This window comes from Mustela erminea, chromosome 7 (genome assembly GCF_009829155.1).
Source record: "Mustela erminea isolate mMusErm1 chromosome 7, mMusErm1.Pri, whole genome shotgun sequence".
NCBI classification, from domain to species: domain Eukaryota; kingdom Metazoa; phylum Chordata; class Mammalia; order Carnivora; family Mustelidae; genus Mustela; species Mustela erminea.
Window position 1 is genome coordinate 64,674,930 of NC_045620.1, and position 18,736 is coordinate 64,693,665.

Genomic DNA, 18,736 nt, shown 5'->3' on the forward strand with positions numbered 1-18,736 from the left:
TAAAGCTTTTTATCTATTTATTTGAGAGAGACACAGCATGCAGGGGGAGGAGCAGAGGGAGAGGGACAAGCAGACTTCTTGTTAAACGTAGAGCCCATCATGGGGCTCGACTCCATGACCCTGAGATCCCGACCTGAGCTTAAATCAAGAGCTGGATGTTTAATCACCCGAGCCACCCAAGCGCCCCTGGGTGGCAATTTTTAAAAGCAGGTGGTGCAGCTGGACTGTGCAGTCATTAGCCCTCTCATTTACTGGCTGTGTGACCGAGGACACAGGGCTTACTGTTGCCCATCTGCAAAACAGGAACTAAAACCTAACTCACAGGACTGCAGGGTAGGTTAAATGGATGAATATGACACACTTAGCCCAGAACCTGGCACATAGTAAGTGTGGCAGTAAATGTTTGCTAATTATCATGAACATTAACAAGCATGCAGACTGGAGAAAAGAAAAATTAAGGAGCTAACACTGCCAGGATTGCTATTCACCAGGCTGCATACTAGTACTATTCTTTCAAATGGGGGTATAAGAGGTTGATGGGGAAAAAACTACACTGTCAGCCTCGATACATGTCAATCTGAGTGCCCTTGGTTCATCCAGAAGTTAATGCCTAGAAACCAGTCTCTTAGTTTATGGAGAAGGTCAGCAGAGTAGAGATCAGAGGATAGAGGGCAAAAGGCTCTGCAGAAAGCAGGAGAGATGGCGACCAGAGGGACTGGCCTGAGGCAGGGGTAGAGTTGCCAGATAAAAACAAGACGTACAATTAAATCTGAATTTCAGGTTAATAATGCATTAATTTTTAGTATAAGTATGTCCCAAGCAATACTTTATACTAAAAAACTACACATTGTTTATCTAAAATTCAGATGTCATTGGGCTTCCCGGATTTTTATTGGTAAGTCTAGAAACCCCAGACAAGACCAACCTGGCTTCTGCCATTGAAGAAGTGAGTAGGAAGAAGGTGGGTATAGGAGAGGCAAGGTTGGGGATCCTGGGTGGCACACTCACTTGAGCGTCTGACTCTTGATTTTGGCTCAGGTTGTGATCTTGGGGTCACGAGATCAAGTCTTGCATCAGGCTCTGTACTGGGCGCAGAGTCTGCTTGGGATTCTATCTCCCTCTCCCTCCACTCCTCTCCCCTGCTGACTCTCTCTCTCTCTAAAATAAATAAATCTTAAAAAGAAAAAAACGTAGAGGCAGCTTTGATGACTTCTGCTCTCCCTTTGAAGTAGAGATTGCTGCTGAGCAGGAAAAGATGGGGAGATGGCAGGTAGGATATTTGAGAAAGGGAGGGGGGCCTGGATAATGAAATTCCCAAGAAGACGGGGTGGCTCAGTTCATGTGGTGACAGTGAATGTGTGAGGTCTCCAAAGGCCCAGATACCAAGGTGCAGGGGAAGAGAAAGTGGATGGGCAGGTTTATTTATGGCTAGGGTTTTATTGGACAGGGGAGTCACAACATCAGAAAAGCAAAGGGGTCTGGAGAGTAAATAGCAAGACAGTTACAGACCTGATGGGACATGGAGTCTGAGTTGGGCAGAGTGGGAAGTGAGGGAAGGAGAGGCGAACAGGAAGCACAGGTTTTAATTTGCTACAGGACATCTGTTCTACAATGAAATAAAAAGTCCAAATCCAAATGATTAGGAGGCTTGGGTAGTCTAGTTCTATTTCTTTGGGAAAACTTTCCTCTTGCGCAAAACAATATCCATTAATTTTTTTCTTGAGAATTTTTTCTTTAATTTTTTTCTTATTAAAATAGCCAGTTTCATCACTGAAAATCTGTTCCCTTTGTACATCAGACAAGTTGGTACCTACCCAGTTGTTGGGTGGTGTGGTTGTGCCACTGTCACGCCTACAGTCATGCCAGATGTAATAGTCAGTGTATTTCCCTGTCCGATTCCGACTCAGTTGAAACCAAGCATGTTTATCACTGGTATGGTTTGGTATGAAATCGATTATTAATTTTAAACCTAATGAAAGTATTTCAAATGTTAAGAAGAAATTATTTTAGAATAATACACATCAGTTAAGGAAAAAAAAAAAAAACACTTTAACCCCTACCACCCCTCCCCACCCACCTGCCACTCTAGTTTACCTTTGTCATGTATGGCTGCAACCAGATCCTCAAAATCTTTCATCGTTCCAAAAATAGGATCAATTTCTCGGAAATCTTCAACACCGTGTCGGAAATCTTTAAGGGATGATTTATAGAATGAAGTAATCCAAATAGTTTTTATATTTAAACTTGCAATGTAGTCCAGTTTCTCTTGGATACCTAAAGAAAAAAGTTAAGGCCATGAAAAATAAAGTTGGGTTTCTTCAGTTGAAGGATTAAAAATAAAACCAACATGCCTAAAATTGAAGTATTTATATTGAAACAGAAATATTTGGAATTTTGTTGAATTTGAGTGTAATTCAAATAGAAAGGTCTAGCTCTACAAGCAGCATCAAATCGTCTTCTAGCAATAACTTTGACATTTAACATAAATGTAGAACATTTAAAAAATCTATGTGTGCATTGTTCATATATTATATTTAAAACTAAGGCTAGGGTGCCTGGGTGGATCAGTTGTTAAGTGTCTGCCTTCAGCTCAGATCACGATCCCAGGGTCCTGCTCACAGGAAGCCTGCTTCTCCCTCTCCTACTCCTCCTGCTTGTTTTCCCTCTCTCTCTTGCTGTCTCTGTCAAACAAATAAATAAAATCTTTAAATAAAATAAGATAAAAAAATAAAACTAGGGCTACAGGGGCACCTGGGTGGCTCTGCTGGTTAAACATCTGACTCTGGATCTCATCTCAGGTCTTGATCTTGGGGGTTGTAAGTTCAAGTCCGGTGCTGGGCACCTATGGAGCCTACTTTAAAAAAATCAATTAAAAAAATAAATAAATAAGGGCGCTTGGGTGGCTCAGTGGGTTAAGCCTCTGCTTTTGGCTCAGGTCATGATCTCAGGGTCCTGGGATAGAGTCCTGCATCGGGCTCTCTGCTCAGCAGGGAGCCTGCTTCCCACCCCCCACCCCGCCTGCCTCTCTGCCTACTTGTGATCTCTGTCAAATAAATAAATAAAATATTTTAAAAAAATAAAATAAACAAAAGGGGCGCTTGGGTGGCTCAGTGGGTTAAGCGTCTGCCTTCAGCTCAGGTCATAATCCCACAGTCCTGGGATCAAGTCCCACATTGGGCTCCCTGCTCAGCAGGGAGCCTGTGTCTCCCTCTCCCTCTGCTGCTCCCCCTGCTTGTGCTCTCTTGCTCTCTGTCAAATAAGTAAATAAAGACTTAAAAAAGAAAATAAAAATAAAACCAGGCTACAGTATTAATTTATTCTACACATGGTTTTTGAGCATCTAATCTAGGCCGGGTGCTGGGCTAAGGGCCAAGGAATAAAGAAGAGTAAAGCGTGGTCTAGGCTGCACCATCCAACGGGACAGCCCCGTGCCTCGTGTGGCCATTGTTGAGCACTCGCAATGTGACCAGTGTGACCTGAGATGTGCTATGAGTGTAAAACACTTACGGGATTCTGAAAAATATAAGAATGTAAACTATCACATTAATACTTTTATGTTGGTTTTATGTTGGAATGATATGTTGGCTTAAGCCAAATAATTTAAATGAATATGATTAAGATGGATTTTAAATTAAAATTAGATTTTTTTAAAAAAGATATTCTCTTTAAGTAATCTCTACACCCAATGTGGGGCTTGAACTTACAACCCCAAGATCAAGAGCTGTGTGCTCTACTGACTGAACCAGACAGGCACCTCAAAAATTAAATTATTATTAAAATGAATTTCTCCTCTTTCTCTTTTTTACTTGTTTGAATGTGGCTCCTAAAGAATTTAAAATTACCTGTGTGGTTCAGCCTTTGGACAAGGCTGAAGCCAAGAATTTATACAGAAGAGAATTCTAGATATGGCTATATAGAGACATGGGAAGGAAACTCTGTACTTGGAACCTTGTAGGATAATTAGCAGATAGCATGGTTTTTTGTGTGGCTCTGGTTCAGAGTCCTAAATGCAGATCAGAGACTTGAGTATAGTATTCAATCCCCAGTAACTGTCTGTGGGGCCCGTAAGTGGCTTCTTATAATCAGAGCCTGTCGTAGGTCACACAGCAAGCTGGAGGTCACTGAGACCTCTGATTCCTGGCTTGGGAGCTCTTCCCCTATGGACTGGCTGCTTACTTTTGTCCTCTCTGTACCTCAGTTCCCCCATTATAGGTGTCTGTGACACCTCCAAGACTGTTCTCAGCCAACAGAAGGATTTTGATGTAAATCGGAACAACAATACAATGTATCTTAAGAATAGGCCACAGGAACAGGATGTTAAAAATAAAGGGTCTGGACAGACACAAAGTAAACAAGGGATCCCAGGCCCCCACTCCAGGGGCAGAAGGCAATCAGGAAAACACAAACCGAAACCCAGAACAGTTTCGAACAGTAACAAGCAGATCCCCTCAACCTCAAGAACAAAGACCTATTGATTACAGGCTAGTCCCTCCAGGCAAAGCTACTAGAAACGGCAAATGTAGGGGCTGATGAGGCCTTGCCCTGTGCACCAAAATTTGGGCTGTATCAGAAGATTACGAAGGAAGGGCAGGAAGAGGGAAGTTTATCTTTGGGTTTGGGGGTTTTAGCTCTATTCTGTCAAAACATCACTTTTGTTAGGCATTTCCTACACGTAGGCAACAGGTGCTAAAGGCCACGGCGGCATGGGGGGGGGTGCAAGGGCAGTCACCCAGATAGCTTACAAAGGGCTATCAGAGGGTACTGGAAACAGTCCAGAGCCCTGCGGGAGCTCTGGGGAGGGGAGTGCATGTTCTGAGCAGGAGGCGAAGTAAAGATTAATGCAGAAAATGGGTTTCAACTGCACCTTGAAGGACAGATAATATTTCAATTGGTGAAGATGCAGGGAAGATACAAAAAAGAGAAATTTAAGTTCCTATTGTAACACTTTAAAGTTAGATTAAGCTCATCCCCAGGTCCCACACTCTATTAAATCATTGTTTTATTTTTTTCAAACTAAGTATTTTATGTTATTTTGTTTTTTATCCTTACCCTGAACTAGGGTGACTGTGTCAACCAAGTTGCCCAGGACAGTTTCAGTTTATGCCTGCAGTCTGGCAAAATTTTACTTTTAAAAGTGTCCTGGGGGTGGGGGGTGGGGGTAGGCTGGGTGGCTCAGTCGGTTAAGTGTCCGACTTTTGATTTCAGCTTAGGTCATGATCTCAGGGTCGTGAGATCAAGCCCCACGTGGCCTGGAGCCTGCTTGGATTTTCTCTCTCCCTCTCTCTGCTCTTCCCCTCCTTCTCTAAAAACCTAAACCAAAACAAAAAACAACCCCCAAAAACAAAACAACAAAAAGAAGTATCCTGGGGGCACCGAGTGGCTCCATCAGAAGCCTATGTGACTCTTGATCTCGGGGTTGTGGGTTCGAGCCGCACCTTGGGTGTGGAGATTACTTAATAAAATCTTAAAAAAAAAAAAAAAAAACTGTCCTGGTTTGAGCAATAAAGTATAAGGATATTCTATCCATAAAGTATAAGGATATTCTATACTATATTAGAATATATCTATAATAGAATATATTCTATTCTATTCTTTCTCACTTGGAAATTATTAGTGTAACTTTAAAAAAGTAATTTTTTACTTTGTGTTTCATTTTGTTTTTACTAGTAGGATATTATTTTAAATAATCCTCAAGTCAGGTAATGTCCAACACACCCCACTCATGCATTTTTCAATTTCATCTTTAAAGGCTCAGCCTATGCCTTTTAAAGACAGGACTTAATTTTTTCTACATTATTTATGCTTTAGTCACTAATAAACTCTCAGCCAGATTACCAAAGTAGGTCCTACATATATTGGGAAACCAATTCCAAACGGTCACTCTGAAGAAATGAACTGTAAGGTGCACAGAGGCAGGAAGCAAGCAAGGAGAAAGTCTACTCCATGTCAGAAGTGAAAATCGATTAGCTAAGTATATGTGCTTAGTGGGCAATAAATGAAACAACTCAATGGGGGCTCAAAGGCCTCCAGTAAGCAGCCCTTCGTCCTGCGAAGAACTGCTAAGCTGTGCTGAACGGCTTTTCAAATATCATAAACAAGGAGACACTCAGTGTGACCAGTCACAACGGAATGTGCTTAGTACACAAGCCAGGCATAATTCGGTTTTGAGGATTAAGAGCCATAAAGCAACCTCATCCCAGCCCCACCCCAATCCAGCCTCTGCACCCACCTCTCAGGTCTCCGTTCCCATCCTGGTCACTGTCCTTGAAAGACCTCGGGTAGATCTGGTATATGGGCCCTGCCTGCCACCAGTCCAGGCACTTGGGCGACACGGCGATGATGGCTATGGTGGCCACAGTGAGGACGAGCACAGAAGCCACGGTGAGCCAGAAGAGCACCTCCCGGGGCACCCGGTAGCGGGCCTGGCCAGAGAACTGGAACAGCACCTCCTTGGGCATGCCCGCGTACGGCCTGATGCCTTGCAGGGCAGGTTCAGCGGGGCCAAGAATGGCCACTGCGCTGTCTGGCAGACTGCCCAGGTCCAGCTCCTTCTCCAGGATGTCTTCATTCTGCACAAACCCGTTGTTTGTCCGGCATCCCCGCAGACTCATCCCGATGGAGTCTCTCTTGCCTTTATCCTCAGCCATGTCCAACGGCCTGATCCCTTCAGTGTACCTTCCTGCAATAACAGAGCTGGAGAGGCGGCTGACTGAAATGCTTGGTGGTGTTAATGAGCTTTTGTGGTTTATAAATAAACCTGGCTGGACAAAGTCCAGCCAAACAAGAAAGGGTAAAGGTAAAAGGGGTTTAAAAAAATTCTCTCTATATCAGCCCTTGAGGCTGTTGTGGCTACAGTCCTAACACTGAGGGAGTCAGCCCTGGATTGGGACAGGGGCATGGAGGAGAAACTGAAAAAGGAGGCAGGGTTCCACCACAATTTAAGATGTTACTCTGTTGAGTGCGCTGATGTTCGCAGCAGCATTATTCACAATAGTCAAAGGGTGGAAACAAGCCAGGTGTCCATCAAGAGATGAAGGGACAAAATGTGATCTGTGCATACAATGGAATATTACTCAGCTGTAAAAAGGAAATCCTGTTGAGGGTTACAACATGGATGAATCTTAAAGATACTATGCCCGGTGAAAGAAGCCAGTTACAAAAGGACAGACTGTGTATGATTCCACTTCTATGAGGCCTCTAGACTCATTCATGAGGACAGAGAGAGTAGGAGGAAGGGAGATATGGGGAGTCATTGTTCACTGAGTACAGTGCTTCCATTTGGGAGGATGAAAAATTTCTGTAGACGGATGGTGGTGACAGTTGCACAACAATGTAAATGTGCTTGATGCCTCAGACTTGTGCACTTAAATAGTTAAAGAGGTAGATTTTATGTTAGATTTTACCACCATAAAAAAAAAAAAAAGCAGGGGCTCCTGGGTGGCTCAGTGGGTTAAAGCCTCTGCCTTCGGCTCAGGTCATAATCCCGGAGTCCTGGGATCGAGCCCCGCATCGGGCTCTCTGCTCTGCAGGGAGCCTGCTTCCTCCCCTCTCTCTCTCTCTGCCTGCCTCTCTGCCTACTTGTGATTTCTCTCTGTCAAATAAATGAAATCTTAATATATATATATATATATATATATATATATTAAAAAAACAGCTTAAAAATGTTCATTTTAGCTAGGTACAAGAAAAAAGAAACAAATCACTGAATTTTGCAAGGGGCAACAGACCCTTCTTTGTGTTTGGTTTTGAAGGTCTCTTTTCTTCCTACAAATCCAAGAGGAAGAATGTCTGGAGACGGAACAATGCTTTGTTACAGAAGCTAATTTCGTTATATCTCAGGCCAACCATATAAATAAGCATTTGTACACTCCGCTGGATCCCAGGTGCCCTCAGTCTTGTTTTCTGTTTTTCAGTTTCCATTCCTGGAAGAATTTTCTGAAGGTGGGGGAGGGGAGGTGGAGAAAAAGGATTCTAAGTCTTGCAAGTTCAAGGGCTTAGCTAGAGGTAAATATAAATGCACTAAATACCTGTACTTCAGAGTTATTTAATCAGGGATGCCTGGGTGGCTCAGTGAGGAGGCCAACTCTTGATTTTAGCACAGGTCATGATCTCAGGGGTTGGGGATAGAGCCCCTGAGTCAAACCCCATGCTCAGCAGAGTCTGCTTGAGATTCTCTCTGCCCCTCCCCCTCTAAAACAAATAAATAAAATCTTAAAAAACAAAAGGGGTGGTTATTTAATCATTGACATGGTGTAAAATACAGCATGCACAGGCTTGAGGAAATGGCATTAAAATTAGGTGTGTTTTCCTAGAAGATTCCACAAGCCCTCCAAGAATGTGATGATTCATGGTTCCCATTTAATCAAAAGCATTTAAACAACCTTATGACTCATTTGATCAGATAACAAGAAATTTTCTTCTTTAAATAAAGCTATATGAATTCTTAACATTGCTGGGGTTTTGTCTTTGTTTTCTGTAGAATGACTTAGAAACAGTGTATGGCACAGAGGAATAAACCATTTGATTTTGTCCAAGTTATATTTTTTAATGAGGAAATCCCAATAAATGCTCACTGAATGCATCCAGTGACTGGCATCTTTCATTATTAATTATGCACATGGTATATTTGTTAGAAATCAAAAGAATTTAACATTATGTCTTGAAATTGCTTTATCTCTCAAACACATAATGGTAACTTTCACACAAAGATCCAATTCCTTGTTTATAGCAGCAATGTCCACAATAGCCAAACTATGGAAAGAGCCTAGATGTCCATCAACATATGAATGGATAAAGATGTGATAGATACACACACACACACACACACACACACACACACACACACAGAGTGGAATACTATGCAGCCATCAAGAGAAACGAAATCTTGCCATTTGCAACAACGTGGATGGAACTAGAGCGTATTATCCTGAGTGAAAAAAGTTAATCAGAGAAAGACAATTATTATATGGTCTCCCTGATATGAGGAATTTGAGAGGCAGAGTGGGGGGTTTGGGGATCAGGGAAAGAAAAAATGAAGCAAGATGGGATCAGGAGGGAGACAAACCATAAGAAACTCTTAATCTTAGGAAACAAACTGAGGGTTGCTGAAGGGTAGGAGGGATTGAGAGGGTGGGGGGGGTTATGGACATTGGGGAGGGTATGTGCTATGGTGAGTGCTGTGAAGTGTGTGACCCTGACGATACACAGGCCTGTACCCCTGGGGCAGATGATACATTATATGTTCATAAAAATAATTTTTAAAAAAGATCTAATTCTTGAAATTCAGTTACTATTTGGGGAAAAAACAATGTGCAAAAATACTCATAGTTTTAAAATAATTTTAAATTATAAAAAATAACTTTTAGTTATAAATCCTTAAATTCTACATATGCAATCCTATATATGCAGAGAAAATGCTATATCACAGCAATATGCTTTCATGACAAAATGTTCCATTTCAACTTTTCTACATTCAAGGTGGGGCTCACACTAATGTCCCTAAGGCCAAGAGTCACATGCTCTATGGATTTGAGCCAGTCAGGTACCCCCTTCTCCATCTCTACATTTTATTTAAAATAACAACTTCCCAACATTTTAAATAACAACAATACTTTGAGTTTCCAGAATGTGCAAACTAGAATCTTTCTTTTTTATTTTATTTATTTATTTATTTTATTTATTTATTTGTGCTCACAAGCAGGGAGACTGGCAGAAGGAGAGGGGAAAGCAGACTCCCTGAGGTGCAGGGAGCCCAAAGCTGGGCTCAATCCCAGAACCCTGAGATCATGACTTGGGCTGAAGGCAGATGCTTAACCAAGTGAGTCACCCAGGCATCCTGGAATCTTTTAAAAACAGTTGAATTAGGGGCATCTGGCTGGCTCAGTCGGAAGTGCATGCAACTCTTGATATCAGGGTCTTTGAGTTTGACCCCTACATTGGGTATAGAGTCTACTTAAAAAAAAATTTTTTTTTAATCATTAAAAAAATAAAAACTAAAAACAATTGAATGATTATATTGTCTTTGGTGGAAGGATTTAAAAAAAAATAAAAGCAATCACAAAAGATTGCTTGGCTAGATTGAATACAATTTTTGAATTTATCACAAAATGTACTGATTGACGAGTATATGTAAAGTTGGGAAATACATTGGCAATAAATATGCCATAGAACTTATGTCTTTAATGTTAAAGGTGCATATATATTGTTGGGATGTGTGTGTGTGTATGAAATTTAATGATACCAATTAAAAAATGTCAGTAGAAAATTTGGGAAAATTATAAAGGCACTTTACACAAATCAACTCACTAATACCAAAGAAACAAATGAGCACTTTCAATCACATTGGCAAAGAACCTCTAAAAGATAATAGTGCTGGGGCGCCTGGGTGGCTCAGTCATTAAGCATCTGCCTTTGGATCAGGTCATGATCCTAGTGTCCTGGGATGGAGCCCTGCATCAGGCTCCCTGCTCAGCAGGAGGCCTGCTTCTCCCTCTCCCACTCCCCCTGCTTCTGTTCCCTCTCTCACTGTGTCTCTCTCTGAAAAAAAAAAAAAAAAAAAAGATAAATAAATAAATAAATAAATAAAAGATAATAGTGCTGGCAGTGTCTAGTATAAATTAACATAATAATTCTAGAAATTAATTTGGCAATGTGTATCATGAGTTTTAACATTGTCAGAGTAATAAATGAAGCCAGATCTATCAGATTTTTAAAACGCCAGTAAAATAAGGAGTTGGTACAAAAGAAGGGATAAGGGGCACCCGGGTGGCTCAGTCATTAAGTGTCTGCCTTTGGCTCGGGTCATGATTTGGGGTCTCTGGGATTGAGCTCCCTGCTCAGCTGGAAGCCTGCTTCTCCCTCTCCCACTCCCACTCCCCCTGCTGTCTGTCTTTCTCTTGTCAAATAAATAAATAAAATCTTTAAAAACAAATACAAAAGAATGGATAAGGTCAAATGATTAATTGAACAGATTGGAGTCACCAAAAATAGATTCCTATTCAGATGGAAATTTACAATAAGAAAAGGCAACATTTCAAATCAATCAGGAAAAGAAAGATTATTTAGTAAGTGATGCTGGACAACTAGCTAGCTATTTAAAAAAGAAAACAAAACCATATAGCTTTCCTTATTCCTTACATCAAAATAAGTTCTAGGGGCGCCTGGGTGGCTCAGTCAGTTAAGCATCTGCCTTTGGCTCAGATCCAGGGTCCTGGCATCGAGCCCCACACAGGGTTCCCTGCTTAGCGAGGAGTCTGCTTCTCCTTCTCCCTCTGTCCCTCCCCCCACTCACATTCTCTCTCTCTCTCAAATAAATAAATCTTAAAATAAATAATTAAATAAATCTTTAAAAAATCTTAAAAATAAACTAAAAAACAGAACAATCCACAAAGACAAAAGGCAAATGGTGAACACATATGACAAGCTGATTTCCATAATGCAGAAACTGACTATATAAATGAACACCAAAATATAGAAAAATGAACAAAGGATATAAGCAGTTGACAAGAAAAAATATAAGTGGTTAGTAAACAAAAAATGTGTATTTCATATAAAAGTTAAGAAAGATGAACAAAAATTTAAAAGATACACTAATTTTAGGGCACCTGGGTGGCTCAGTGGGTTAAAGCCTCTGCCTTTGGCTCAGGTCATGATCTCAGGGTCTTGGGACTGAGTCCCGCATCGGGCTCTCTGCTCAGCAGGGAGCCTGCTTCCTCCTCTCTCTCTGCCTGTCCCTCTGCCTACTTGTGATCTCTCTCTGTCAAATAAATAAATAAAATCTTTAAAAAAAAAAAAAACTTAAAAAATTAAAAAAAAAGATACACTAATTTAAAACTATCATTTTGGCAAAAATGAAAGACTTTGATAATAGCCAACATCTGAAAATATACAAGGAACCAGCACTCATACATTCCATGCATAAAGTAGAGCACACTCTGTATAGAACAATTTGGGAGTATATGTCAAAATTAGAAATTGCATAACCTTTGGGGCGCCTGGGTGGCTTAGTCGGTTAAGCGTCTGCCTTTAGCTCGGGTCATGATCCCAGGATCCTGGGATGGAGTCCCCTGTCAGTCTCCCTCTGTCACTTCCCCTGCTTGGGTGCTCTCTCTTGCTCAAATAAATAAATAAAATCATAAAAAAAGACAAAAATTTGCATATAACGAGGATTATAAATTATAGTGCTATTTATAATAGCAAACACTGGAAAAAACCTAAATGTTCAATGACTAGCTAAAAAATTATTGTATGTCCATGTGGTAGAATATTAGTCATTAAGCATATTTTCCAAGATTTTTAACAACATGGAAGAAATCTTACATTATCGAGCTGAGTGGAGAAATGCAGAATATAAAGAAATTGTCCCAACTATGTGAAAAAAAAATTGCATGTACATCTGCAAAATCCAATTAGAAAATATGTTTAGAGTATTTATCTCTGGGTTCTAAGATTATGGCTGACACTCATTTTGTTCTTTAAATTTTTTGATACTTCTAATTTTGTTTATAATAAATATGCATTTCTCTTCTATTAGAAAAAAATTAAGTTATGGAAACTGAGTTGGGAATCTACCTAGAACTTCTAAGCAAGTGGTAGAGTTTAATAATAAGATGACTTCTCCTAGCAACAGTCACCCAAAATTTGTAAACACCCCACACCCATACCTAAAGGAAAGAATAAAAGCAAACTTCAAGAAAGAAAACAGAAAATAATTCAATGAACCAATACCAAAACACTGGACAGAAGAGGCAGTTGCCAGTAATCTAGACAAGATACCCAGAAAGCTAAGAATTCCAAAAACAAAAGTACCAGGATCACTTACTTTCAAGGAGATTTTAAAATGAAATATCAACTGCAGAAAGCAAAACACAAGACTGTTAGGACTTTTAAATGTGAATAAGGAAATAAGACGACTAAGATAGCTTTAAGAGGCAACATAGATAATCAGAACCAAGAATCAGAGATAAAAGGATAAACCATCCCCCGGAAATTCAAATCCCAAGTGACTTATTAAATCATGATAACAAAACAAAGAAGAGTGAAATACCTAGAAAACAGGAGATAGAGTATTAAGGACTACCACAGGATCCAGAAACACTCTGTGAGTAAACAAACAGGCAGAAGTAATAATAAGTGGGGGAGAACACGCATACATATAATCCATTTTAAAGCCATGATACCATAAAGACGTCCACTTAGCGGCAAATCCACCAAAGCGACACGCAACATACAGCCTGCCAGGTTTGCGAACATTTGAAAGAGAAGAACCATTTCCCACATTGCCTTCCCCTATTTACAGCCGCTGTGAACCGAGGGTGGAACCTGCTGCAAAGTCATCTCGAAGTGCCCAGCCTCTGGCTCAGCACCTAGCCCATTATTAAATGAATAAAAGAATAGTCACTTGAAGACGGAGAGACGGAACTCTATGCTGGAGGAGGAGGAGGAAGAGGGAGAAGTAGAAAGTACATTCTGCACAGAACTGTAGATTTTTATCACCTAGCCAAACGTTCCTGCCTCGGTACATTTTAATACATGTGATGGCACCTCGGTACATTTTAATACATGTGATGTGAAGTCAGAGGAAGGGAGATGCGACCGTGCTCCACGTGCTCTTGGATCTCAGACACACCACCAGCTTCGAGAAGGCTTCTGTGACCTCAACTGTAACACTGAACTTGGTTCAGGGCTGACCGTTATAAGTAGGGTCCAGGGTAAAATGTGTTTTGAAAAACACTTCTAATGGGGAGCCTGGGTGGCTCAGTCATTAAATGTCTGCCTTCAGCTCAGGTCATGATCCCAGTGTCCTGGGATTAAACCCCACACTGGGATCTCTGCTCAGTGGGGAGCCTGCTTCTCCCATTCCCACACCCCTTGCTTGTGTTCCCTCTCTCGTTGTGTCCCTCTCTGTCAAATACATAAATAAAATCTTTTAATAAATAAATAAATAAATAGAACAGTTCTAATTAGAAGGAAATAAAAAATGGGTTTATCCCAGCGAGGGACAGTTAAATTTACATCAGTTAAACTTACATCACCACTGAAATCAGAGGAGACTCTTTAAACACGCTTTTGCTGGAAGTCAGAGTACTTTAAAACATTTTTTTTTTTAAAGATTTTATTTATTTATTTTACAGAGAGAGATCACAAGTAGAGAGGCAGGCAGAGAGAGAGAGGGAAGCAGGCTCTCCGCTGAGCAGAGAGCCCGATGTGGGACTCGATCCCAGGACCCTGAGATCATGACCTGAGCCGAAGGCAGTGGTTTAACCCACTGAGCCACCCAGGCACCCTACTTTAAAACATTTTTATGACCAAATATAACCCCTAAAATGGCAAAAGAAACATGAACAGAATGAGAGTGTGACAAAATGTCACAATAAAGCCTTACCATGTTTCATGTACAAAGAATTAATGCAAACATACAAATCAATAGCTAAATTATATTCAACGGGAAATGAAAAAGAGGTTGCAAATTATACATAAAAAATTAACACCACATACAAGTCATTGCATAAAAGTACTTTCTTGATGGAATTAAATATAAATTAAAACACTGTTGAGTGGGGGTGCCTGGGTGGCTGAGTTAAGTGGCTGCCTTTGGCTCAGTTCATGATCCCACGGTCCTGGGATCAAGTCCTTGCATCGGGCTCCCTGCTCAGCGGGGAGCCTGCTTCTCCCCCTACCTCTACCTGCTGCTCTGCCTGCTTGTGCACTCCCTTTCTCTGTCAAATAAATAAATAAAATCTTAAATAAATAAATAAAAGCTGTTGAGGTTCAGGATGCATGAATTGCATTCCTGCATGCCTTTTCCCTGTCATTTCTTAGATCCTTAACACACTGAGCCTGGGTGTGGACACGTGGCTCGCCTTGACCAATGGGACCATAACAAACTCAACACAGAAGAGCAGCTTTTAAAAATTGCTTGTGCGGGGTGCCTGGGTGGCTCAGTGGGTTAGTGCTTCTGCCTTCGGCTCAGGTCGTGATCCCGTGTCGGGTTCTCTGCTCAGCGGGGAGCCTGCTTCCCTTCCCCTCTCTGCCTGCCTCTCTGACTACTTGTAATCTCTGTTAGATGAGTAAATAGAATCTTAAAAAAAAAAATTGCTTGTGCATTCCTGCTCCTCTATTGGACCTCGGCCGTCACCCTGAGACTATGTCCAGGCTGGCCCGCAAAAGGGTAAAGGAGGGATGTGGGAGATGTGCGAGGGAGTGCGGAGTCCGTCCATCTAGGATCTCTAGAGCAGCGGGCTGCCTGGCCACAGATGCTTGAGCAGGCTCGGCCAGGGTCAGTGGAGGCCACCTAGCCCAGCTCAGTCAAACTGCCGGTCAACTGTTTTGTCATGCAAATTAATAAATGGTTGGGTTACTGTTTGGTTCTGGCCTTTAAAGAACAGCTTTACTGAAGGGTAATGGACAAATGATACACCGTACTCATTTAAAATATATTAATTTGGTAAGGTTTAACGTGTGTATGCACCTATGAAACCATCACCACGATCAAAACCATCACCAACCTGCACGGCTGCCCGATGGTCTTCCAAAGTGGCTGTACCATTTTGCATTCCCCAGGCCCCCAGCAATGAGTAAGAGTTCTTGTTCTACTGCCTTACTGACATTTAGTGTTGTTACTGTTTTAGATGTTAGGAGTATAGTGGGGTCTCGTGGTCATTTAGCACATTCCTTCGCCGCTGTGCCTTCCTGGTGGTCTCTCCTCCAGATATGAAAAAACAGAACAGACGCACAAACAAAAGAAGCGTAATAATGTCCTTATGTGACATCCTTGGCCAACAGTGTAATTGAATCCACAGTGTAATGGGCTGATTTATAAAGTGTTTGGACCTTACAGGGTCTCAATGCTTTACTGCTTAAAGACGGTTCTCAAAAAAAAAAAAAAGTCCAGAATCACAAAAGAAATGACTTTAACAAAGTCCTATTGAAAAGGGTCACCCAACAGTTAAATCCAAGTTCCCTACCCTGTGACAGATATTCAAATTCAGACACACTTAGCTACTCTGGAAAACACGCAATACCAGCACGGCAGACGCTGTCGTGCGACAAAGAGTCTTGCTCCAGATGCAAAGAGCATGGACCAAGAGTGCCGTCATCTGAGAGCACTGTGCATTAGGGGACACAAACATCATCATCTGAAATGTAATGCTGGGGACATGTGGTTGTTGGATACTGAGTGAGTCCCTCCACTCCCCGGTCACACCCAGTGTTCTGGGTAGGGATGGGGCTCTGTCACCCTGACCTTTAAGGGCACTATCTTCATGAGGCCTGACTCAAAGTTGGGAAATACTCAGCCCTGGTTTGGGCACTGAATCAGGGTCTCTGAGAACATGGATCAGAGGATAAAGAGCCGATATAGGTAGAAAAGACAGAAAATATGTCATCCTTGAAGGAAATGACTTTACCCACAGCTAGGCATATACATAAACCCATTGGGAATGTGTCCCTTTACAGTAAAGCCCACAAGTGTGCACAATCGGTCAGACCACTGACTTTCTCCATAGCCCCGGTAGTGGGAATCTATCTATAGCCTTCAGCAGCTTCTCACGTAAAGAGAACAAAGTCTGTATCTAGGCCTAGAAGTCTAAGCTTCAGTCTACGCCCACTCTATGTTCTCATCTTATTTCTCTCAGTATCTCCAAATCAAGCCCTCTGCTTCAGCCAACCGGTGATGTTCCCTGTTCCCTCCCCACGGACTAGGAACACCTAGTTCTGGACGTCTGTTCCCACCTCTCCTGAGGCCCTGCTCTATCCACCTTCCCACCCCCAACCACCACCAATATCATTCCCGTGGACACTCATCTAGCCCTCCCAGAACCCCCTACTCACTTCTATATTCATCCACATAATTTCAGCTACTTTAATACATGATTTTATCTGGCCTTCCCACTCTGATGACTGAGCGCAGTACCTGTAACCACGGTGAGCAGGCCAGGGCTCTGCCAGCAGTCAGCGCTCCAAGTCTTGCTGGGGAAGGAGCTTAGGGATCACCTTAGGCAAGGCCCAGCCAACCCTAATCCGTAGGAATCTTCTGCAGATCTTGTCAAAATGCAGATTGGGATTCCGTGGGTTTTGGGTGGAGCCTGAGCTTCTGCCTTTCTCACCACCTCCCAGGTGGGGCTGGTGCTGGGGTCCAGGTCCCACACTGCAGGAGGTTGTGAGGACAAAGGCCTGCAGGACTGAGATGACAGTCATGGATGAGGGGCTGTCAGCAGAAAGAACAGGGCAATGGCAGATTCAAAGTCTCCAGGGCAGCGCCACTCAGCACCAGCAACAATGGAGAACTGAGATTGACAGATCTAACTTCCAGAGAAGCTGCAAATCTGCATCCTCATGTAGAATGCTCCAAATTTTATTTGTGGGCAATTAATTCAAATCCACGTTTGAGAGGATCTGTACAACATCACCCTAATCTCTTGAAAGGGCCCTCTTGTGACCGAATACTGGTCTCAGTCTGCTCTGTTGGAAGTTTTAGCTTTCTTTCTATAACAGGCTTTATGTAGAGACCAGATTTTTCAAACTGAAAACATGTTCTAATGAAAAAAAAAAAAAAAAAAAGTCTGTAGCCCTAACAACATTCAACCTGCTAGTTTATATGTAATTAGAACAATGATCCCTAAACTTTAGGATAAAACCCGCTCCCCCAAAATTGGAGGAACCAAACCGCAGTACCAACATTTCAACTTGCTCAATAAGGATATTTATTTTTTATTTTTATTTTTTTAAAGATTTTATTTATTTATTTGACAGAGAGAGACACAGTGAGAGAGGAAACACAAGCCGGGGCAGAGGTAGAGGGAGAAGCAGGCTCCCTGCCAAGCAGAGAGCCTGATGCAGGGCTCGACCCCAGGACCCTGGGATCATGACCTGAGCTGAAGGCAGACGCCCAATGACTGAGCCACCCAGGCGCCCCTCAATAAGGATATTTAAAAATTCTACTCCCAGTATCTTTTTATATGAAGGACATTGTAAAGCCAAAACATGTAAGAAGGACATAAATCTTAGATGAAAGGAAAATTCCTTAAGCAGAATGAATTGGAGTTTCAAGGAAAAGCTGCACTGTCCTAGTTTTTCTAATTTTGTGTCAGTTAAGTACAAACTTTGATTCAAGTTCCGGTTTGAGGGAACCACTAATTATTAATCCCTTCTGTTTATAGGAGATGAAACGAATATGCCCCAAAAACTAACTGTATGACTTCCTCAGTGCCACCTGCCGCTGGACTGTGCCCTCCACTGTTCTTGCCATTGGGGTTACAATTTTGTGATAATTCATCTCCATTTTATTGAATGACGGTACCTTTACTTGAATCATCATTGATCATTTGGAAGTCCTTATTTAGAAACTTGCTTTGAATCAGGAGAAATGATCTGATTATACGGAGCACCTTAAATTGTGTAAATTCTAGTCATGGATGTTGCTTGTTCTCTACTACTACTCACAACCAAGAATGGGAAATTGTGGGACTGAATCTTCAACAGGAGTTAATTTGGTTTGTTGGAATGTTTTAACAAGAATAATGGTCATTTTTCATTACTTGCTGAATATTTTAAAAAGTATAATTTACAGAAGGGTAAACAAAGTAAAAGTAATTCCTACTATCCCAATTTCACATTTGTTACTAAAGTACACTTTGCCAAGTAAACTCATAATCAAATATGTGAAATATTTTGTAAACCAACTTTGACAAATATCTTCGTATTTTCTAAAAATTAGAGATTTTTATATACCAGTTAA

At 41.6% G+C, this 18,736-nt stretch overlaps 1 protein-coding gene across 1 annotated transcript in view; it reads right to left on the reverse strand.

The window, feature by feature from the left end:
- The window catches only part of SLC3A1 (solute carrier family 3 member 1), a 47,977-nt gene that overhangs the window by 25,424 nt on the left and 3,817 nt on the right, over nucleotides 1-18,736 (reverse strand). Inside the window, exons 2-4 of the mRNA XM_032351872.1 lie at nucleotides 6,230-6,693; nucleotides 2,095-2,274; nucleotides 1,815-1,969 (exon numbers count right to left, since the gene is read on the reverse strand). Of these exons, the coding sequence (XP_032207763.1) occupies nucleotides 1,815-1,969; nucleotides 2,095-2,274; nucleotides 6,230-6,647 (753 nt within the window). The 5' untranslated portion in view covers nucleotides 6,648-6,693. The remainder of the gene's footprint in view (nucleotides 1-1,814; nucleotides 1,970-2,094; nucleotides 2,275-6,229; nucleotides 6,694-18,736) is intronic.